General features: G+C 49.4%; 1 protein-coding gene across 1 annotated transcript in view; it reads right to left on the bottom strand.

The window, feature by feature from the left end:
- Positions 1–14,550, bottom strand: part of LOC121305500 (synaptophysin-like) — a 15,948-nt gene extending 1,398 nt beyond the window's left edge. Inside the window, exons 1-7 of the mRNA XM_041237139.1 lie at positions 14,342–14,550; positions 12,806–12,887; positions 4,719–4,844; positions 3,359–3,553; positions 2,490–2,771; positions 2,388–2,398; positions 1–94 (exon numbers count right to left, since the gene is read on the bottom strand). The exon at positions 1–94 is cut by the window's left edge and continues 235 nt beyond it. Coding sequence (XP_041093073.1) covers positions 1–94; positions 2,388–2,398; positions 2,490–2,771; positions 3,359–3,553; positions 4,719–4,844; positions 12,806–12,887; positions 14,342–14,550 — 999 coding nt within the window. The remainder of the gene's footprint in view (positions 95–2,387; positions 2,399–2,489; positions 2,772–3,358; positions 3,554–4,718; positions 4,845–12,805; positions 12,888–14,341) is intronic.
- Between the last annotated feature and the right edge of the window lie 1,089 nt (positions 14,551–15,639).

The following is a 15,639-nucleotide window of genomic DNA, read 5'->3' as shown; positions in this document are numbered from 1 at the left end:
CTCCTGGGAAGGGGGAGGGTGGCGCATGAAGGGGGCGATCCAGCCTGTCTCCTTGAACACAAACCACAGGTTTAAACCTCTCCCACCACTTCTCCTTCAGAACCCGAAAACCACAGGATATCGCATCCTCAGAGGACTAGGTCCCTACTCAGCCTACCCGAAAAGGATGGAGAGAGAGAGGGAGGAGGGAGAGAGAGAGGGAGGAGAGAGAGGGGAGAGACAGAGAGGAGAGAGAGAGAGAGAGAGAGGGGAGAGAGAGAGAGAGAGAAAGAGGAGAGAGAGAGAGAGAGAGGAGAGAGAGAGAGAGGAGAGGGGAGAGAGGAGGAGAGGGATAGGAGAGAGAGAGCTCTTCCTCCTCCTCTCTTTCCTCTCTGTTGCACTCTCTCTGGTCTGTGTCGCTCTCCTCCTCTCTACTAGGAGAGGGGAGGATGGAGAGAAGGGAGAGAGAGAGAGAGAGGGGAGAGGAGAGAGAGGGATAGACTGGAGAGAGGAGAGAGAGAGAGAGGAGAGAGAGGAGAGAGAGAGAGAGGGGAGAGAGAGAGAGAGAGAGAGAGGAGAGAGGGGTGAGTGAGAGGAGGAGAGGGGAGAGAGAGAGGAGAGAGAGAGAGGAGAGAGGGGAGAGAGAGAGAGAGAGGAGAGGGAGGGAGAGAGAGGGAGGAGAGAGAGAGGGAGAGCTCGCTCTACTCTCTAAAATGAGAGCTATTCTAACCCTAAACCCTTCCTCCTGGACTCACCGAGGAGAGGCTAAGGGGAGGGGAGGAGATGAGAGAGAGAGAGAGAGAGAGAGTGAGAGAGAGGGGGAGAGGGAGAGAGGAGAGAGGGAGGAGAGAGAGAGAGAGGGAGAGGGCTAGAGAGAGAGAGAGAGAGAGAGAGAGGGGAGGGAGAGAGACCAGGAGAGGAGAGGAGAGAGAGAGAGGGAGAGAGATGAGAGAGAGAGGAGGGGAGAGGAGAGAGAGAGGAGAGAGAGAGGAGGGAGAGAGGAAAGAGGAGAGAGGGGAGAGAGGAGAGAAGGACCACTCCTGTCGAGAGCGAGAGGAGAGACACAGAGAGAGGGAGGCAGACAGACAGATCCCTCTCTCCGCCAACTCTCCTCAATGTAACTCCGTCACTCTCTCCCCTCTCCTGGTTCTCTGTGTCCTCTCCGGGCTCTCTGGTCTCTCCGTCCGTCTTTGTACTCTCTCTCCCTCCTCTCGCTCTCTCTCTTCTGTCGGCTCCTCTCCTCGGTCTCTCTCTGTCTGTCCTCTCTACCCTCTCTCTGTCTGCTGTCTGTGTGTCCGCTCTCTCTCCATGGGAGGGAGAGAGAGTCTCTGAGAGGAGGAGAGGGAGAGAGAGTGAGAGAGAGTCTCTAAGTGAGAGAGAGAGAGAGAGAGAGGGATTGTGGGGAGAGTCAGAGAGAGAGAGATGGGAGAGAAGAGGGAGAGGAGGAGAGGAGAGAGAGAGGAGAAGAGAGAGGAGAGAGGGGGAGAGAGAGAGGAGGAGAGAGAGGAGAGAGAGAGAGAGAGGAGGGAGAGAGAATGAGACAGAGAGGATAGGAGAGAGGAGAGAGAGAGAAAGAAAGAGAGAGGAGGAGAGAGAGAGAGAGAGAGAGATGGGGTTCCTTGAAGAGGAGGGGAGGAGAGGAGAGGAGGAGGAGAGGAAGAGGGAGAGGAGAGGAGAGGAGGGGAGAGAGAGAGAGAGGGGAGGGGAGGAGGGCATCCCGGGGGCTCCGGAGGAGGAGGGAGGAGAGAGGAGAGAGGAGGAGAGGGCGGGGGGAGTGTGAGAGGAGAGAGGAGAGAGGAGGAGAGAGGAGGAGAGTGAGGAGAGGAGAGAGGAGAGAGAGAGGGGGGGGAGAGAGAGGGAGGAGAGAGAGAGAGGAGGGGAGAGAGAACGGGAGAGAGAGAGGAGAGAGAGGAGAGAAAGAGAGAGAGAAAGAGAGAGAGAGAGAGGGAGAGAGAGAGAGAGAGAGGAGAGAGAGAGAGAGAGGGACACACATAGTCACACCCCATTAATTTACTCACCACCACAAAGTGTCCACAGAGTTACAGAGTCTCAGAGAGTAACAGTGTCGAGATAGTCACAGACAACAACACACCACCCAGTCACACCATGTCACGGTCACCCACACTGTGTCCTGAGAGGAGTAGGGTCAAGACGGAGGACAGAGCGGTCAGAGAGAGTCCTCACAATACACAACCTCGGGTGTGCAAACTCAGTCGACTCTAGTGTGTCGACAGAGAGTCACCATAGTCACAGAGACGGGTGTGTGTCAGTCTGTGTCTCAGAGTGTCTCAGTGTGTCTCAGTGTGTCTCTGTGTGTCTCAGTGTGTCTCAGTGTGTCTCAGAGTGTCTCAGTGTGTCTCTGTGTCTCAGTGTGTGTCTGTGTGTCAGTGTGTATCTCAGTGTCTCACACCCACAGGTCCTGTGAGCGAGACACGAGAGATCAGACACGGAGAAGTCCACAGAGGTCACACAAAGTCACAGGTACACCGCGGACGCAACCACTAAGTCACCAGATAGAGTAGTGTGAGGAGAGAGTGTGTCTCTGTGTCTCTCAGTGTCTCTCTGTGTCTCTCAGAGTGTCTCAGTGAGTCTCTTTTTACCACTGAGGTGTTGAGTCCCGACATGACGGGGTCCTGTTTCTCGCTGCACTTGTTGCCCTCGATCTGGCACGCTTTGATCAGGGTCATCACGCGCTCGGGGTCCGTGGCGGTCTTCACGTCAGACAGACCCTTCGCCCAGGCGGACGAGCTGACCAGCCACAGGAACGCAAACACCGCGGTCACCACAAAGTCCTGAGAGAGATGAGAGAGAGAGAGAGAGAGAGAGAGAGGAGAGAGAGTCACACACCCACCGGCGGTGAATACGTGAGTGGTGTGAGACAGTGAGAGGAGAGGGTGATGGTCACTCTCCATGCTCCTCTCCTAGGTGAGGGTCGTTTGGTCCTAGGTGAGCGCCCGGAGTGAGGTGAGGCTATGAGAGTCAGATTTGAGTGTGGTAGATTGGAGTCAGGGTGACTCCACTCGTTGGGAGCGACCAGTGGGTGAGGATTGGGAGTGGCGCCCGTGTGGTGAGGTTCAGGACTATCCTGGTGAGGTTGAGGTTCTCGCTCCTCACACCGCGGGCAGTGAGTGTGAATGTGTTGCGAGTCCCCAGTGAGGGTGTTGTCAGGAGTCAACTCTCCTACCGCCACCCGCTCTAACCACTGAGTGCTGGTGTGGGCCCGCCCGTGTTGCCTCAGATGTCCTCTAGGATATCTCTCTGATCTCTCAGTGATTGTGTGTGAGTGGCGCCCGTGAGGTGGGTGAGGGTCACCACGGAGTCCTGAGTGAGGGTGAGCGCCGCGATGACATGAGTGATTGGGTGATTGATTAACACTCACGATGATGGGCCCCTTGTTGTTCTCTCGGTACTTGGCCTGGAGGAAGACGTAGGTGAGGTTTGGAGTGAGGGAGTAGAGGAAGTTGAACACAGTGAAGGTGAGGGTGAACTGGGCAGAGGAGGAGTAATCCCCCACCAGGAAGAGGCGCTCCTCCGGCCCCCTGCAGGTCGGAGCGTCGAAGTACACCTGGTTGCAGACGCGAGTGAGGCCGGGTCAGGACGTCCAGCCTTCAGCTTTAGGGTGATACACGTCGGGACCTCTCCCTTTAGGGTGAGGGTGAGGGTCAGGGTTGGAGTGAGGGTGAGGTTTGGAGTGAGGGTGAGGGTTGGAGTGAAGGTGAGGGTGAGGGTCAGGGTTGGAGTGAGGGTGAGGTTTGGAGTGAGGGTTCCCAGTCCTAAACTCCTCCCCCCACTCCTAACCTACTCCCCACGCTCCCATCCCAACCTCACGCCCACGCCCACTCCTCACCTACTCCCACTCCGGTTGAGGGTTTGACTCGAGGGTGAGGGTGAGGGTCAGGATTTGGAGTGAGGGTGAGGGTTGGAGTGAGGGTGAGGGTGAGGGTTGGAGTGAGGGTGAGGGTGAGGGTGAGGATTGGAGTGAGGGTGAGGGTTGGAGTGAGGGTTGGAGTGAGGGTGAGGGTTGGAGTGAGGGTGAGGGTTGGAGTGAGGGTGAGGGTGAGGGTCAGGTTTGGAGTGAGGGTGAGGGTTGGAGTGAGGGTGAGGGTGAGGGTCAGGATTTGAGTGAGGGTGAGGATTGGAGTGAGGGTGAGGGTCAGGGTTGGAGTGAGGGTGAGGTCCCCAAGTCACAAACCTCCACTCACTCCCACTCCCAAACCTCACCCCACGCAGAAACTCCCACTCCCACAAACCCTCCCACGCCCACTCCCACACCTCACTTCACTCCCACTCCAAAGTCCCAACCCTCCGGGTTGAGTGAGGGTGAGGGTTGGAGTGAAGTGTGAGGGTGAGGGTGAGGGTTGGAGTAAGTGTGAGGGTTGGAGTGAGGGTGAGGGTTGGAGTAAGTGTGAGGGTGAGGGTGAGGGTTGGAGTAAGTGTGAGGGTGAGGGTGAGGGTAGGAGTAAGTGTGAGGGTGAGGGTGAGGGTTGGAGTAAGTGTGAGGGTGAGGGTGAGGGTTGGAGTAAGTGTGAGGGTGAGGGTGAGGGTTGGAGTGAAGTGTGAGGGTGAGGGATAGGGTTGGAGTGAGAGTGAGGGTTGGAGTAAGGGTTTGGGTTGGAGTGAGGGTGAGGGTGAGGGTGAGGGATAGGGTTGGTGGGTTTGGTTCAGGGTTAGGATTGTAGCTCAGTTTTTTTCATTGAGTCTGAATTGCAGTCTCTAACTCAGCCTGGCCGTGTCTCTCACCTGAAGGGATATTCGAACTCCACCCGGATGTTCAGGTCACTCTCAGTCTTGTTCTTGCAGTCGACGCTCATCTGGAACTCTCCCGAGTAGCTGCCACATGTAGCGAACGCAAAGATGGAAAACACCTGGAAAAGAGAGAGCATCGCTTGCGTTGTTCCCTACCTTTTGTGGACGAAAGAGAGAGAGAGAAAGAAAGAGAGAGAAGAGTAGAGAGAGAGAGACGAGAGAGGAGAGAGAAAGAGAGAGAGAAAGAAAAGAAGCTCTTAAGTTTTAGTAAGACGTTGGAACAAAACAGTTTTACAATAGTGTTGTGGCACACCGGAACTGCCACGATAACGGTGTGGGGCGAATGATTTGATTCTTCTTGTTAAGTAAAAGCCGACCCATAATAAGGAAGAACAAATCAAAGTAATTTCGACGTTGTATGGTCTCGTACGATGGGACGAAACGGTATTTTAAATATGCTTTACCAGACCTCTCTGTGCTTTACAATGCTTCCCTATGCTTTACCAGACCTCTCTGTGCTTTACAATGCTTCAATATGCTTTACCAGACCTCTCTGTGCTTTACAATGCTTCCCTATGCTTTACCAGACCTCTCTGTGCTTTACAATGCTTCCCTGTGCTTTACCAGACCTCTCTGTGCTTTACAATGCTTCCCTATGCTTTACCAGACCTCTCTGTGCTTTACAATGCTTCCCTGTGCTTTACCAAACCTCTCTGTGCTTTACAATGCTTCCCTGTGCTTTACTGTGCTTTCCTGTGCTTTACAATGCTTACCTATGCTTTACCACCTGTCTGTTCTTTACAATGCTTTCACTGTGCTTTAACATGCCTGTTTACCCTTTTAGGACAAGTCAAACTGTGATATTAAATTAAGGAGACGACGTGTGGTGTCATGTGTGTCACTGTTTTGTTGTAGTGTTGTGTGTGCCTTTACGGACCTACCTAAATAAAACTAGCGAGTGTCCCCCAAAACGTGTCACTCATAAGACTACTATTAGTAAGCCGACCGGTCACAGGGGTTTGTCACGTGGTGCTGGGTCCCCCTCACGCCCCCGACATGCATGACTCCCCATATATGTCACGTGACAGACCGAGAGCAAGGGAAATTGTGTCACTGTCGGAATGTCCTCTGTGCGTCCGATTAATTGAGCGGATATAGGATCGACTCCTCCCTACCCATTCCCTCTATATCCTCCCTCGTTTGTGTGGCTCTAGTGGAGCTGAGGAGGGATCGGGAGTCCAGCCGTGGAGTCACACCGAGATCAGGCTCAATCCCTTACTCTCCCTCGTCAAACCTACTGCTCGACTGGGAGCTGGGAGGGAGGGAAGCAGGGTGGCTCTAGTGTTATAGCTGAGGGACTGGGATGGGAGGGAAGCAGTGTGGCTCTAGTGGAGCTGAGGAGGGACTGGGAGGGAGGGAGGCAGTGTGGCTCTAGTGGAGCTGAGGAGGGACTGGGGGAGGGAAGCAGTGTGGCTCTAGTGGAGCTGAGGAGGGACTGGGAGGGAGGGAAGCAGTGTGGCTCTAGTGGAGATGAGGAGGGACTGGGAGGGAGGGAAGCAGTGTGGCTCTAGTGGAGCTGAGGAGGGACTGGGAGGGAAGCAGTGTGGCTCTAGTGGAGCTGAGGAGGGAATGGCGGGGAGGGAGGGAAGCAGTGTGGCTCTAGTGGAGCTGAGGAGGGACTGGGAGGGAGGGAGGCAGTGTGGCTCTAGTGGAGCTGAGGGACTGGGAGGGAGGGATTCGCACACGAATCACCTCGCTCCTCCTACCCGCCCGCCCTCCGCACACCGAGATCACCTCGGCTTCTCCCTGAACCTCCCCCCTTCGTCACACGATATCTAGAGATGAGGGACTGGAAGGGAGGGAGGGAAGCAGTGTGGCTCTAGTCGAGAAGAGGCTGAGGAGATGGGAGGCGAAGCAGGGCGGCTCTAGTGGAGCTGAGGAGGGACTGGAAGGGAGGGAAGCAGTGTGGCTCTAGCGGAGCTGAGGAGGGACTGGGAGGGAGGGAGGAAAGCAGTGTGGCTCTAGTGGAGCTGAGCTGGGTGGGAGGGAGGGAAGCAGTGTGGCTCTAGTGGAGCTGAGGAGGGACTGGGAGGGAGGGGAAGCAGTGTGGCTCTAGTGGAGCTGAGGAGGGACTGGGAGGGAGGGAAGCAGTGTGGCTCTAGTGGAGCTGAGGAGGGACTGGGAGGGAGGGAGGCAGTGTGGCTCTAGTGGTTAGAGCAGAGGGACTGGGAGGGAGGGAAGCAGTGTGGCTCTAGTGGAGCTGAGGAGGGACTGGGAGGGAGGGAGGCAGTGTGGCTCTAGTGGAGCTGAGGAGGGACTGGGAGGGAGGGAAGCAGTGTGGCTCTAGTGGAGCTGAGGAGGGACTGGGAGGGAGGGAAGCAGTGTGGCTCTAGTGGAGCTGAGGAGGGACTGGGAGGGAGGGAAGCAAGCGTCACACCGAGATCACCGCGAATGGCCTCCCTGAACTCATGCCCTATCGTTCGTCATCACCGGAGAATACCCCTCGAACTCCTCTCCCTGACCCTCCGCTCACTCCGTCGCACCGAGATCACCTCACTCCTCCTGGACCTCGATCCCTGGAAGTCACTCACACCGAGTCACCTCGACTCCTCCCCTCGAACTGAGGGAGGGAGGCCAGTGTGGCTCTAGTGGAGCTGAGGAGGGAAGGGAGGGAGGGAAGCAGCGTGGCTCTAATGGCGCTGAGGAGAGACTGGGAGGGAGGGAAACAGTGTGGCTCTAGTGGAGCTGAGGAGGGACTGGTTGTGGGAGGGGGAAAGCAGTGTGGGATTAGTGGAGCTGGGGAGGGACTGGGAGGGAGGGAGGCAGTGTGGCTCTAGTGGAGAGGAGGAGGGACTGGGAGGGAGGGAAGCCGCAGTGTGGCTCTAGTGAGGCTGAGGAGGGACTGGGAGGGAGGGCAGCAGTGTGGCTCTAGCGGAGCTGAGGAAGGACTGGTGGATCGCGGGCGGGAGCTGAAGGTGCCCTAGCTCTGGGAACACCTCCATTTTCATCTCATTCCTGGCTGTAGTGGAGCTGAGGAGGGACTGGAAGGGAGGGAAGCAGTGTGGCTCTAGTGGAGCTGAGTAGGGACTGGGAGGGAAGTAGTGTGGCTCTAGTGGAGCTGAGGAGGGACTGGGATGGAGGGAGGGAGGGACCGGAGTGAGGAGGAGCGCACCAACTATCTTTTCTTAATTAACTTTGGGATGCTAGAGTCTCCCTCCGATCTCTCCGTGTCTTGTCCCGGCCAAAGGTATCTTTGGTCTTAGGACCTCTTCTCCAGCCCAGTGTGTTGTGTGTGTGTGTGTGGGGGGGGGGCAGCCTTGACGACATCACAGTTTCCACGGCAACAGTGATGTGCGGCAGCACCTGAGCTATGAAAGACTGCAGAGATTATTAACCATTGATACACACCAGCAAAGACAATTGGCTGTCAACTGCAGTATCTAAGAGCCACAGAAACTCTAGATTAGAAATTCATACGCTGGGCTGCTGTAGTTCTGCTGGGTTTGACAGTGAGGTCCTCACAGGCCTTGTCGTACAGGGTCCCGTCTAAAATTTCTCTGCCACACCAGGAGAATACACACACACACACACACACACACACACATACACGTTTTTTCCAGTGCTGAGTCCCGACTCGGCTGTGGCTGCCACAATCAATACTGACACAGACACTCCTCCTGCTCTGCAGAATACAGACGTCAGATACACTGGGTGCGGGGCCTTAAGAGACAGAATTTCTCTTGCTCGACCGATTTCAGAGGGCTGTGTCTCATCATTATCATGGTCTAGTGCTGTGTATTATCAAGACTTTTCAGAGGGCTGTGTCTCATCAATATCATGGTCTATTGCTGTTTATTATAAAGACATTTCAGTGGGCTGTGTCTCATCAATATCAGGGTTTAGTGCTGTGTATTATAAAGTCATTTTAGAGGGCTGTGTCGCATCAAGATCAGAGTCTAGTGCTGTATATTATTAAAGACATTTCAGAGGGCTGTGTCTCATCAGTCTCAGGGTCTAGTGATGTATATTATAAAGACTTTTCAGAGGGCTGTGTCCTCCCAGGTACGATAGTCCCAGATCGCGACATACATATTTCATAAATCTCCCGACCCAAGTAAGTTATAGTCCCAGATCACGGTCATATTTCCCCACCCCACCCCCCCTTTCAAGTTTAAGTAGTTATAACAGTCCCAATCGCTACTATAATATATCAGGGTCTAGCGCTGTATATTATAAAAACATTTCAGAGGGCTGTGTCCTAGCGTTTGTATTAATATCATGGTCTAGTGCTGTGTATTATAAAGACCTTTCAGAGGGCTGTGTCTCATCAATATCAGGGTCTAGCGCTGTATATTATAAAGACATTTCAGAGGGCTGGATCGCATCAATATCAGGGTCTAGTGCTGTATATTATAAAGACATTTCAGAGGGCTGGATCTCATCAATATCAAGGTCCTAGTGCTGTATATATTATAAAGACATTTCAGAGGTGCTGTGTCTCATCAATATCAGGGTCTTGTGCTGTGTATTATAAAGACATTTCAGAGGGCTGGATCTCATCAATATCAGGGTCTAGTGCTGTATATTATAAAGACATTTCAGAGGGCTGGATCTCATCAATATCAGGGTCTAGCGCTGTATATTATAAAGACATTTCAGAGGGCTGGATCTCATCAATATCAGGGTCTAGCGCTGTATATTATAAAGACATTTCAGAGGGCTGGATCTCATCAATATCAGGGTCTAGTGCTGTATATTATAAAGACATTTCAGAGGGCTGGATCTCATCAATATCAGGGTCTAGTGCTGTATATTATAAAGACATTTCAGAGGGCTGTGTCTCATCAATATCAGGGTCTAGTGCTGTATATTATAAAGACATTTCAGAGGGCTGGATCTCATCAATATCAGGGTCTAGTGCTGTATATTATAAAGACATTTCAGAGGGCTGGATCTCATCAATATCAGGGTCTAGCGCTGTATATTATAAAGACATTTCAGAGGGCTGTGTCTCATCAATATCAGGGTCTAGTGCTGTATATTATAAAGACATTTCAGAGGGCTGGATCTCATCAATATCAGGGTCTAGCGCTGTATATTATAAAGATATTTCAGAGGACTGGGTCTCATCAATATTCAGGTCTAGTGCTGTAATATTATAAAGACATTTCAGAGGGCTGTGTCTCATCAATATCAGGGTCTAGTGCTGTAGATTATAAAGACATTTCAGAGGTTATTATTATAATATTATTAATTATTAAAAAATTAATCAGCGGCTAATCTGCAGAACTACTAATAGCACGGGTTGTGAACAGCAGCAGCGATGACGTCACGGAGCTGAGGGCGCTGTCCGCTTCAGCACCACACGGAGGGAGGAAAGGGCCTCCTCCCCCCTCGCTGCTCGCTCACGTGGGTTTAGCAAATCGCTTCAAAGTTGTTCACAAGCGCAAGTTCTTACCGCAGACCTGTATATAGATAGATAGATAGATAGATAGATATACGTCTTTCGAGAAGCGGATCTCGGCTCCTTTTCGGCCGTAGAGTCTCTCCAAACGTTCCCAACCTTTCTGCGGATAGATAGAAAGATAGATAGATAGATAAGAAGATAGATGATAGATAGATCTTAGATTCGTTCTTCAGCTAGCTGCGAGAAAGCCGGCACTCAGAGAGGTTTGCAAGGGTTTGTAAACTGCGGTTTATGAAAAGGGTCACGTGAAAACGACATTATTTATTTTAGGAGACTCTTCTATTTCAGCAGGGGCTGCATTGCTAGTGAATGCACGCTAACAAGTGCCTGGATTTCAATGGCGCGGTCTTCATTTCATGTTGATCCGATTGATTTGTGCAGACCCGGATGCCGCATACCCTCTTTGGCCATTAAAAGTCAAGTTATATTTAACAGGCCGGGAATTTCAGAGGATGACGTGCCCGCAACCTGAAGCCAGGATTGCTTGCAATCGGGAGATGACGGATTCGGTTTCCTTTCACGACCCCGCATTGATCTTTATTTTGTCTAAACCCTACATGATCTGAATTACAGTGAGTATGTACTGCAATGCGCGTTGTGTTGTGTACTGATTACTTCATAATGCATTTGCTGATGCAGTTTATACATTTATTGATTTATTTTGCAACAGGGCAATAATTAAAATATTTTGTAAATAGGCCACTATGCATTATACTGATATATTTTTTACTTGCAAAGACATTCCAGGTTTCACTAGCAGCTTGATCAGACCCCAGTGTGTCTAGCTAACAAGCTCAGGTGTGTCTTATTATTAAACTCCTAGTGAAAGCAGGACTGGATCACACTGCTGTGCAGCGGGAGTCTGATTATTAAACTCCTAGTGAAAGCAGGACTGGATCACACTGCTGTGCAGCGGGAGTCTGATTATTAAACTCCTAGTGAAAGCAGGACTGGATCACACCGCTGTGCAGCGGGAGTCTGATTATTAAACTCCTAGTGAAAGCAGGACTGGATCACACTGCTGTGCAGCGGGAGTCTGATTATTAAACTCCTAGTGAAAGCAGGACCGGATCACACCGCTGTGCAGCGGGAGTATGATTATTAAACTCCCAGTGAAAGCAGGACTGGATCACACTGCTGTGCAGCGGGAGTCTGATTATTAAACTCCTAGTGAAAGCAGGACTGGATCACACTGCTGTGCAGCGGGAGTCTGATTATTAAACTCCTAGTGAAAGCAGGACTGGATCACACCGCTGTGCAGCAGGTCCCCCTGCTCGTCTTATTATTAAACTCCTAGTGAAAGCAGGACTGGATCACACCGCTGTGCAGCGGGAGTCTGATTATTAAACTCCTAGTGAAAGCAGGACTGGATCACACTGCTGTGCAGCGGGAGTCTGATTATTAAACTCCTAGTGAAAGCAGGACTGGATCACACTGCTGTGCAGCGGGAGTCTGATTATTAAACTCCTAGTGAAAGCAGGACTGGATCACACTGCTGTGCAGCGGGAGTCTGATTATTAAACACCTAGTGAAAGCAGGACTGGATCACACTGCTGTGCAGCGGGAGTCTCATTCCCATCCTAGTATTACACCCTTAAATTAATACACACACACACACACATATATATATTAATACTTCATTATTATACGGCAACAAAGCAGGGTAAAATAATAACCCGGTTTCTAAAAACGTCTGAAAGGAAGCGAGCACGACACCTACAGAAACCCCTGAGCGCCACGCAGCTCAGTTACTGATCGGCGCGGATTGTGCTGTAAACAGATGCGCGCAGCTGCTTAATTGCACGATTCTGCAGAGGATAATGAAGAAACACAGCGGTTTGCAGTGCGGCGCGGTACACGTTACGCGTTTCTACAGCTCCAGCCGTCTGTCCTTAACGTCACTTCACACGTCACCCCCCCCCCCTTTCTGCCCTCTTATATCTATCCTGCTGTACACGTCAGGAAAAATGAGGTGGCAAGACCTCACAGGTTTTGAGAAGGTCACGGCACAGACCCCCGTCCCCGTCCCCGTCCCCGTCCCCCGTATATAAAAGGCACAAACAAAAATCACAACTGGAAAACAAAACCGGATCGTGATAGTATTGTTTAGAAATGTTATGTGCTGATGTAAAATGTTGCAAATCCCTCTCTCTCTCTCCCTCTATCTCTCTCTCCTCCTCTCCTCCTCTCTCTCTCCTCCTCTCCCTCTCTCTATCCTCCCCCCCTCTCTCCTCCTCTCTCTCTCTCCTCTATCTCTCTCTGTCTCTCTCTCTCTCTCTCTCTCTCTCTCTATCTCTCTCTCTTTCTCTCTCTCTCTCTCTCTCTCCTCTCCCTGTATCTCTCTCCTCCTCTCTCCTCTCTCTCTGTCTCAGTATTTGTCCAGACACCACATCTGTCATCGTCCTTTTGCATAACACAGCAGAGACTGAATTCAGCCATTTAACTGGAATAGATAAATTCACGATTAGTCGTGCGACAGTATTAACATCATCATGATAATAATAATAATAATAAAATAATAATAAAGGCAGACACTGCGGTTCTCAACTCATTCCAGGCGTCACTTGGCTAGTTAGACATCAAGGTGTATTTATAAATCAAAGCTGGACTTACCCATTGTAACACCTTGATAAACCCGAGGGGCTGATAACCCGAGGGGCTCTTTGAATACTCTGACCTCTCCAGTGCACACCTCCTGAGGGAGAGGAGGGGGGGGGGGGGGGGGGGGGATAAATATTAATATCTCTTGTTATATATTATGAATGCATGCATTTTTAATTTCAAGGTGGAACACGATGCGCTTTGTAAAGATTGCGTGGCACAGATAGAGAGATAGACATATAGAGAGATAAAGAGACAGACATGTAGAGAGATAGACATATAGAGATAAAGAGACAGAGAGACAGACATGTAGAGAGATAGACATATAAAGAGACAGAGAGACAGACATGTAGAGAGATAGACATATAGAGATAAAGAGACAGAGAGACAGACATGTAGAATCAGAAAGGTAATTCAATCTCAGACACACATAACCTGCGATCATTGTCATATTAATAAGAGAACGCGTGTGTGCATTCATATAAACCTCGTTTCATTGTATTGCAACGTAAATGTCATTAATAATAATAATAATAATAATAATAATAATAATAAATAATAATAATCATAAGGCCCAGATACTCCCCCAGATATTTATCTGCACAATGCAGAAGATTAGTCCGTACACGTACACGCACACGCACACGTGGCACACGCACTATATATATAGTTGTCTGTTACATGTTAATTATATTGATTCAGATTTTTTTTTTTTTTTTTTTTTTAAATTGTTTTTTTTTTTTCACGATCGCATATCTGCTAGTTCCGTAGTTTTATCTCAATCGTCGCAGCTTGGAGGCAAAAATGAAGATTGAATAACGAAAAGGCGCTGGGGAGATTTTATACGGCAAGGAGGGGGAAGGGAGCAAATAAATACATAAATAAATAAAAAAACCAAACCTCCCATACTATCTCCATTAATTGAAATAAAAAAATAAAAAATATATATATATATATCTCCTCTTCCCTGTTTGTTTTGATTTTTCTGTTTAAGACTTCATTTCGCCTCTCCCTTATATTGATTCGAAATAAAAGTCTAGAGGGACTGGCGATGCGCAGTAAAGAACACAGTGTTGTTATTATTATTATTATTATTATTATTATTATTATATTATACGGTATGATTATTATTATTATTATTATTATTATTATTATTATTATTATTATTATTATATTCATAATTATTTAATGTAATAATAATAGCGAAAGATAATAATGAAATTACAAGTAGACTTATCCATAATTTATAATTTGTAGTAGTATTATTATAATACCAGGAGGTTGCAATCCGCTTTCTCCTCTCCCTTTCAGTCTGACAGATAGATAGATAGATAGATAGCTGCGGATTTTCTGTGCCTTGCATTTTAAAAATGCATCTCTTTCTCGTTTTCTGTTGCAGGAAATTCAACCCGCGATTCGCTTCTTCGCGTTGCATTGCAGAGTGTATCCGCTTTATCGGGTTTTTTTTTTTTCTTTTTCTTTCTTGTTTTCTTTCTTGTTTTTTTTTATTATTTTTTTTTTAATCTAGATCTATTTCTTACGACTTACCTGATTTGCGACCTCCATCTTACACGCTTCTCGGAGATAGGGAGATCAGCAGAGCCGAGGGAGGAAGGCTCCTTACCCGGATTAGCCCGGGTGGGGGGGAGGAGGGGGACGGACGAATCAAAGGAACAGCCTGCTGGTTGCGTCAGAGTGCTGGCAGCGACCTTGGGACGCCTAACGTCAATGATACGCACTGCCTCCCGCGGCGCCATTTTAAGTACTGGCAAGTTAAAAGTAGAAAAAAACAGTCATCGATAAACTGACGTCATTTAGTCCCTTTTCAGACCTAGCAATATTAACCCTGTATAAAAGCACACTGCGTTCGTTGTTGCATTTTTATGCCGTTTCCATCCATTCTGTTTGATTCTTCTTGCAGGGTATTTTAAATAGATCAGGCGCTGCTGGTGTAGCTCTCCTGTCGCCTCACGTCGGTGCACCTGCCCTCGTTTTAGCTGGATCGTTCCAGTTTGGAGGAAGGTGTCCCGGGACACTTAAAGATCCTGTTTATTTTATTTATTATTTTGATCTCATTTGTAATCTTCAGTTTGTATTTCTATAACAGAGGCGTATTATTATTATTATTATTATTATTATTATTATTATTATTATTTGAAAACATTATTTGGTCCATGCTGCGATATCTAACAGTCAGCTTAACCAAGCTGTCGTTCTCCTTGTTATTTATGAATCAATGTGTGTAATCACACTGCAGTCGTGGCATCCTTGGGGGGGGAGAAGAGTTTCAAGCCTCTGCATAGAGCTGAAAGATCCCTCAGCTTGTAAGGAATCTGAATCCTAGCAGCTGGGTTAATAACAGTGACATCAGCAGAAGGGTCAGGCGTTCATCTTTCAAAGGGATAGGTTTGCCGCCCAGCTCTCCCTTCAGTTCAAGGGGCTGCCGTTCATTGCAAGTTGCCTCACCAGTGTAAACAATAACCCCACCCCACCCCACCCCCCTGCAAAAGGAGTCTTACTGCCATCCCTGCACCCCCACGCACGCAAATAAGAGAGACTCTGAAAAGAACAGGCAGGAGGAGGAGCAGAAATGATCTACAAGCAGAGAGACAGGACCGGAGTCAGCTTTCATTACAAGAACAGAGCTCTACTGCTGGGGACAAAAGCTGCCGAATAATGTTCCCTTGTTATCATATTGAATTGCACCCCCTCTATATAGAATGAACTACCAAAGCTTCATAGAGTCCAGTGAAAGCTGCTGAATAATGTTCCCTTGTTCTCATATTGAATTGCACCCCCTCTATATAGAATGAACTCCCTCAGCTTCATAGAGTCCAGTGAAAGCT

Source organism: Polyodon spathula, chromosome 43 (assembly GCF_017654505.1).
Source record: "Polyodon spathula isolate WHYD16114869_AA chromosome 43, ASM1765450v1, whole genome shotgun sequence".
NCBI lineage: Eukaryota > Metazoa > Chordata > Actinopteri > Acipenseriformes > Polyodontidae > Polyodon > Polyodon spathula.
The sequence above is the reverse complement of the archived record's forward strand: the minus strand, read 5'-3'. Positions and strand labels throughout refer to the sequence as shown.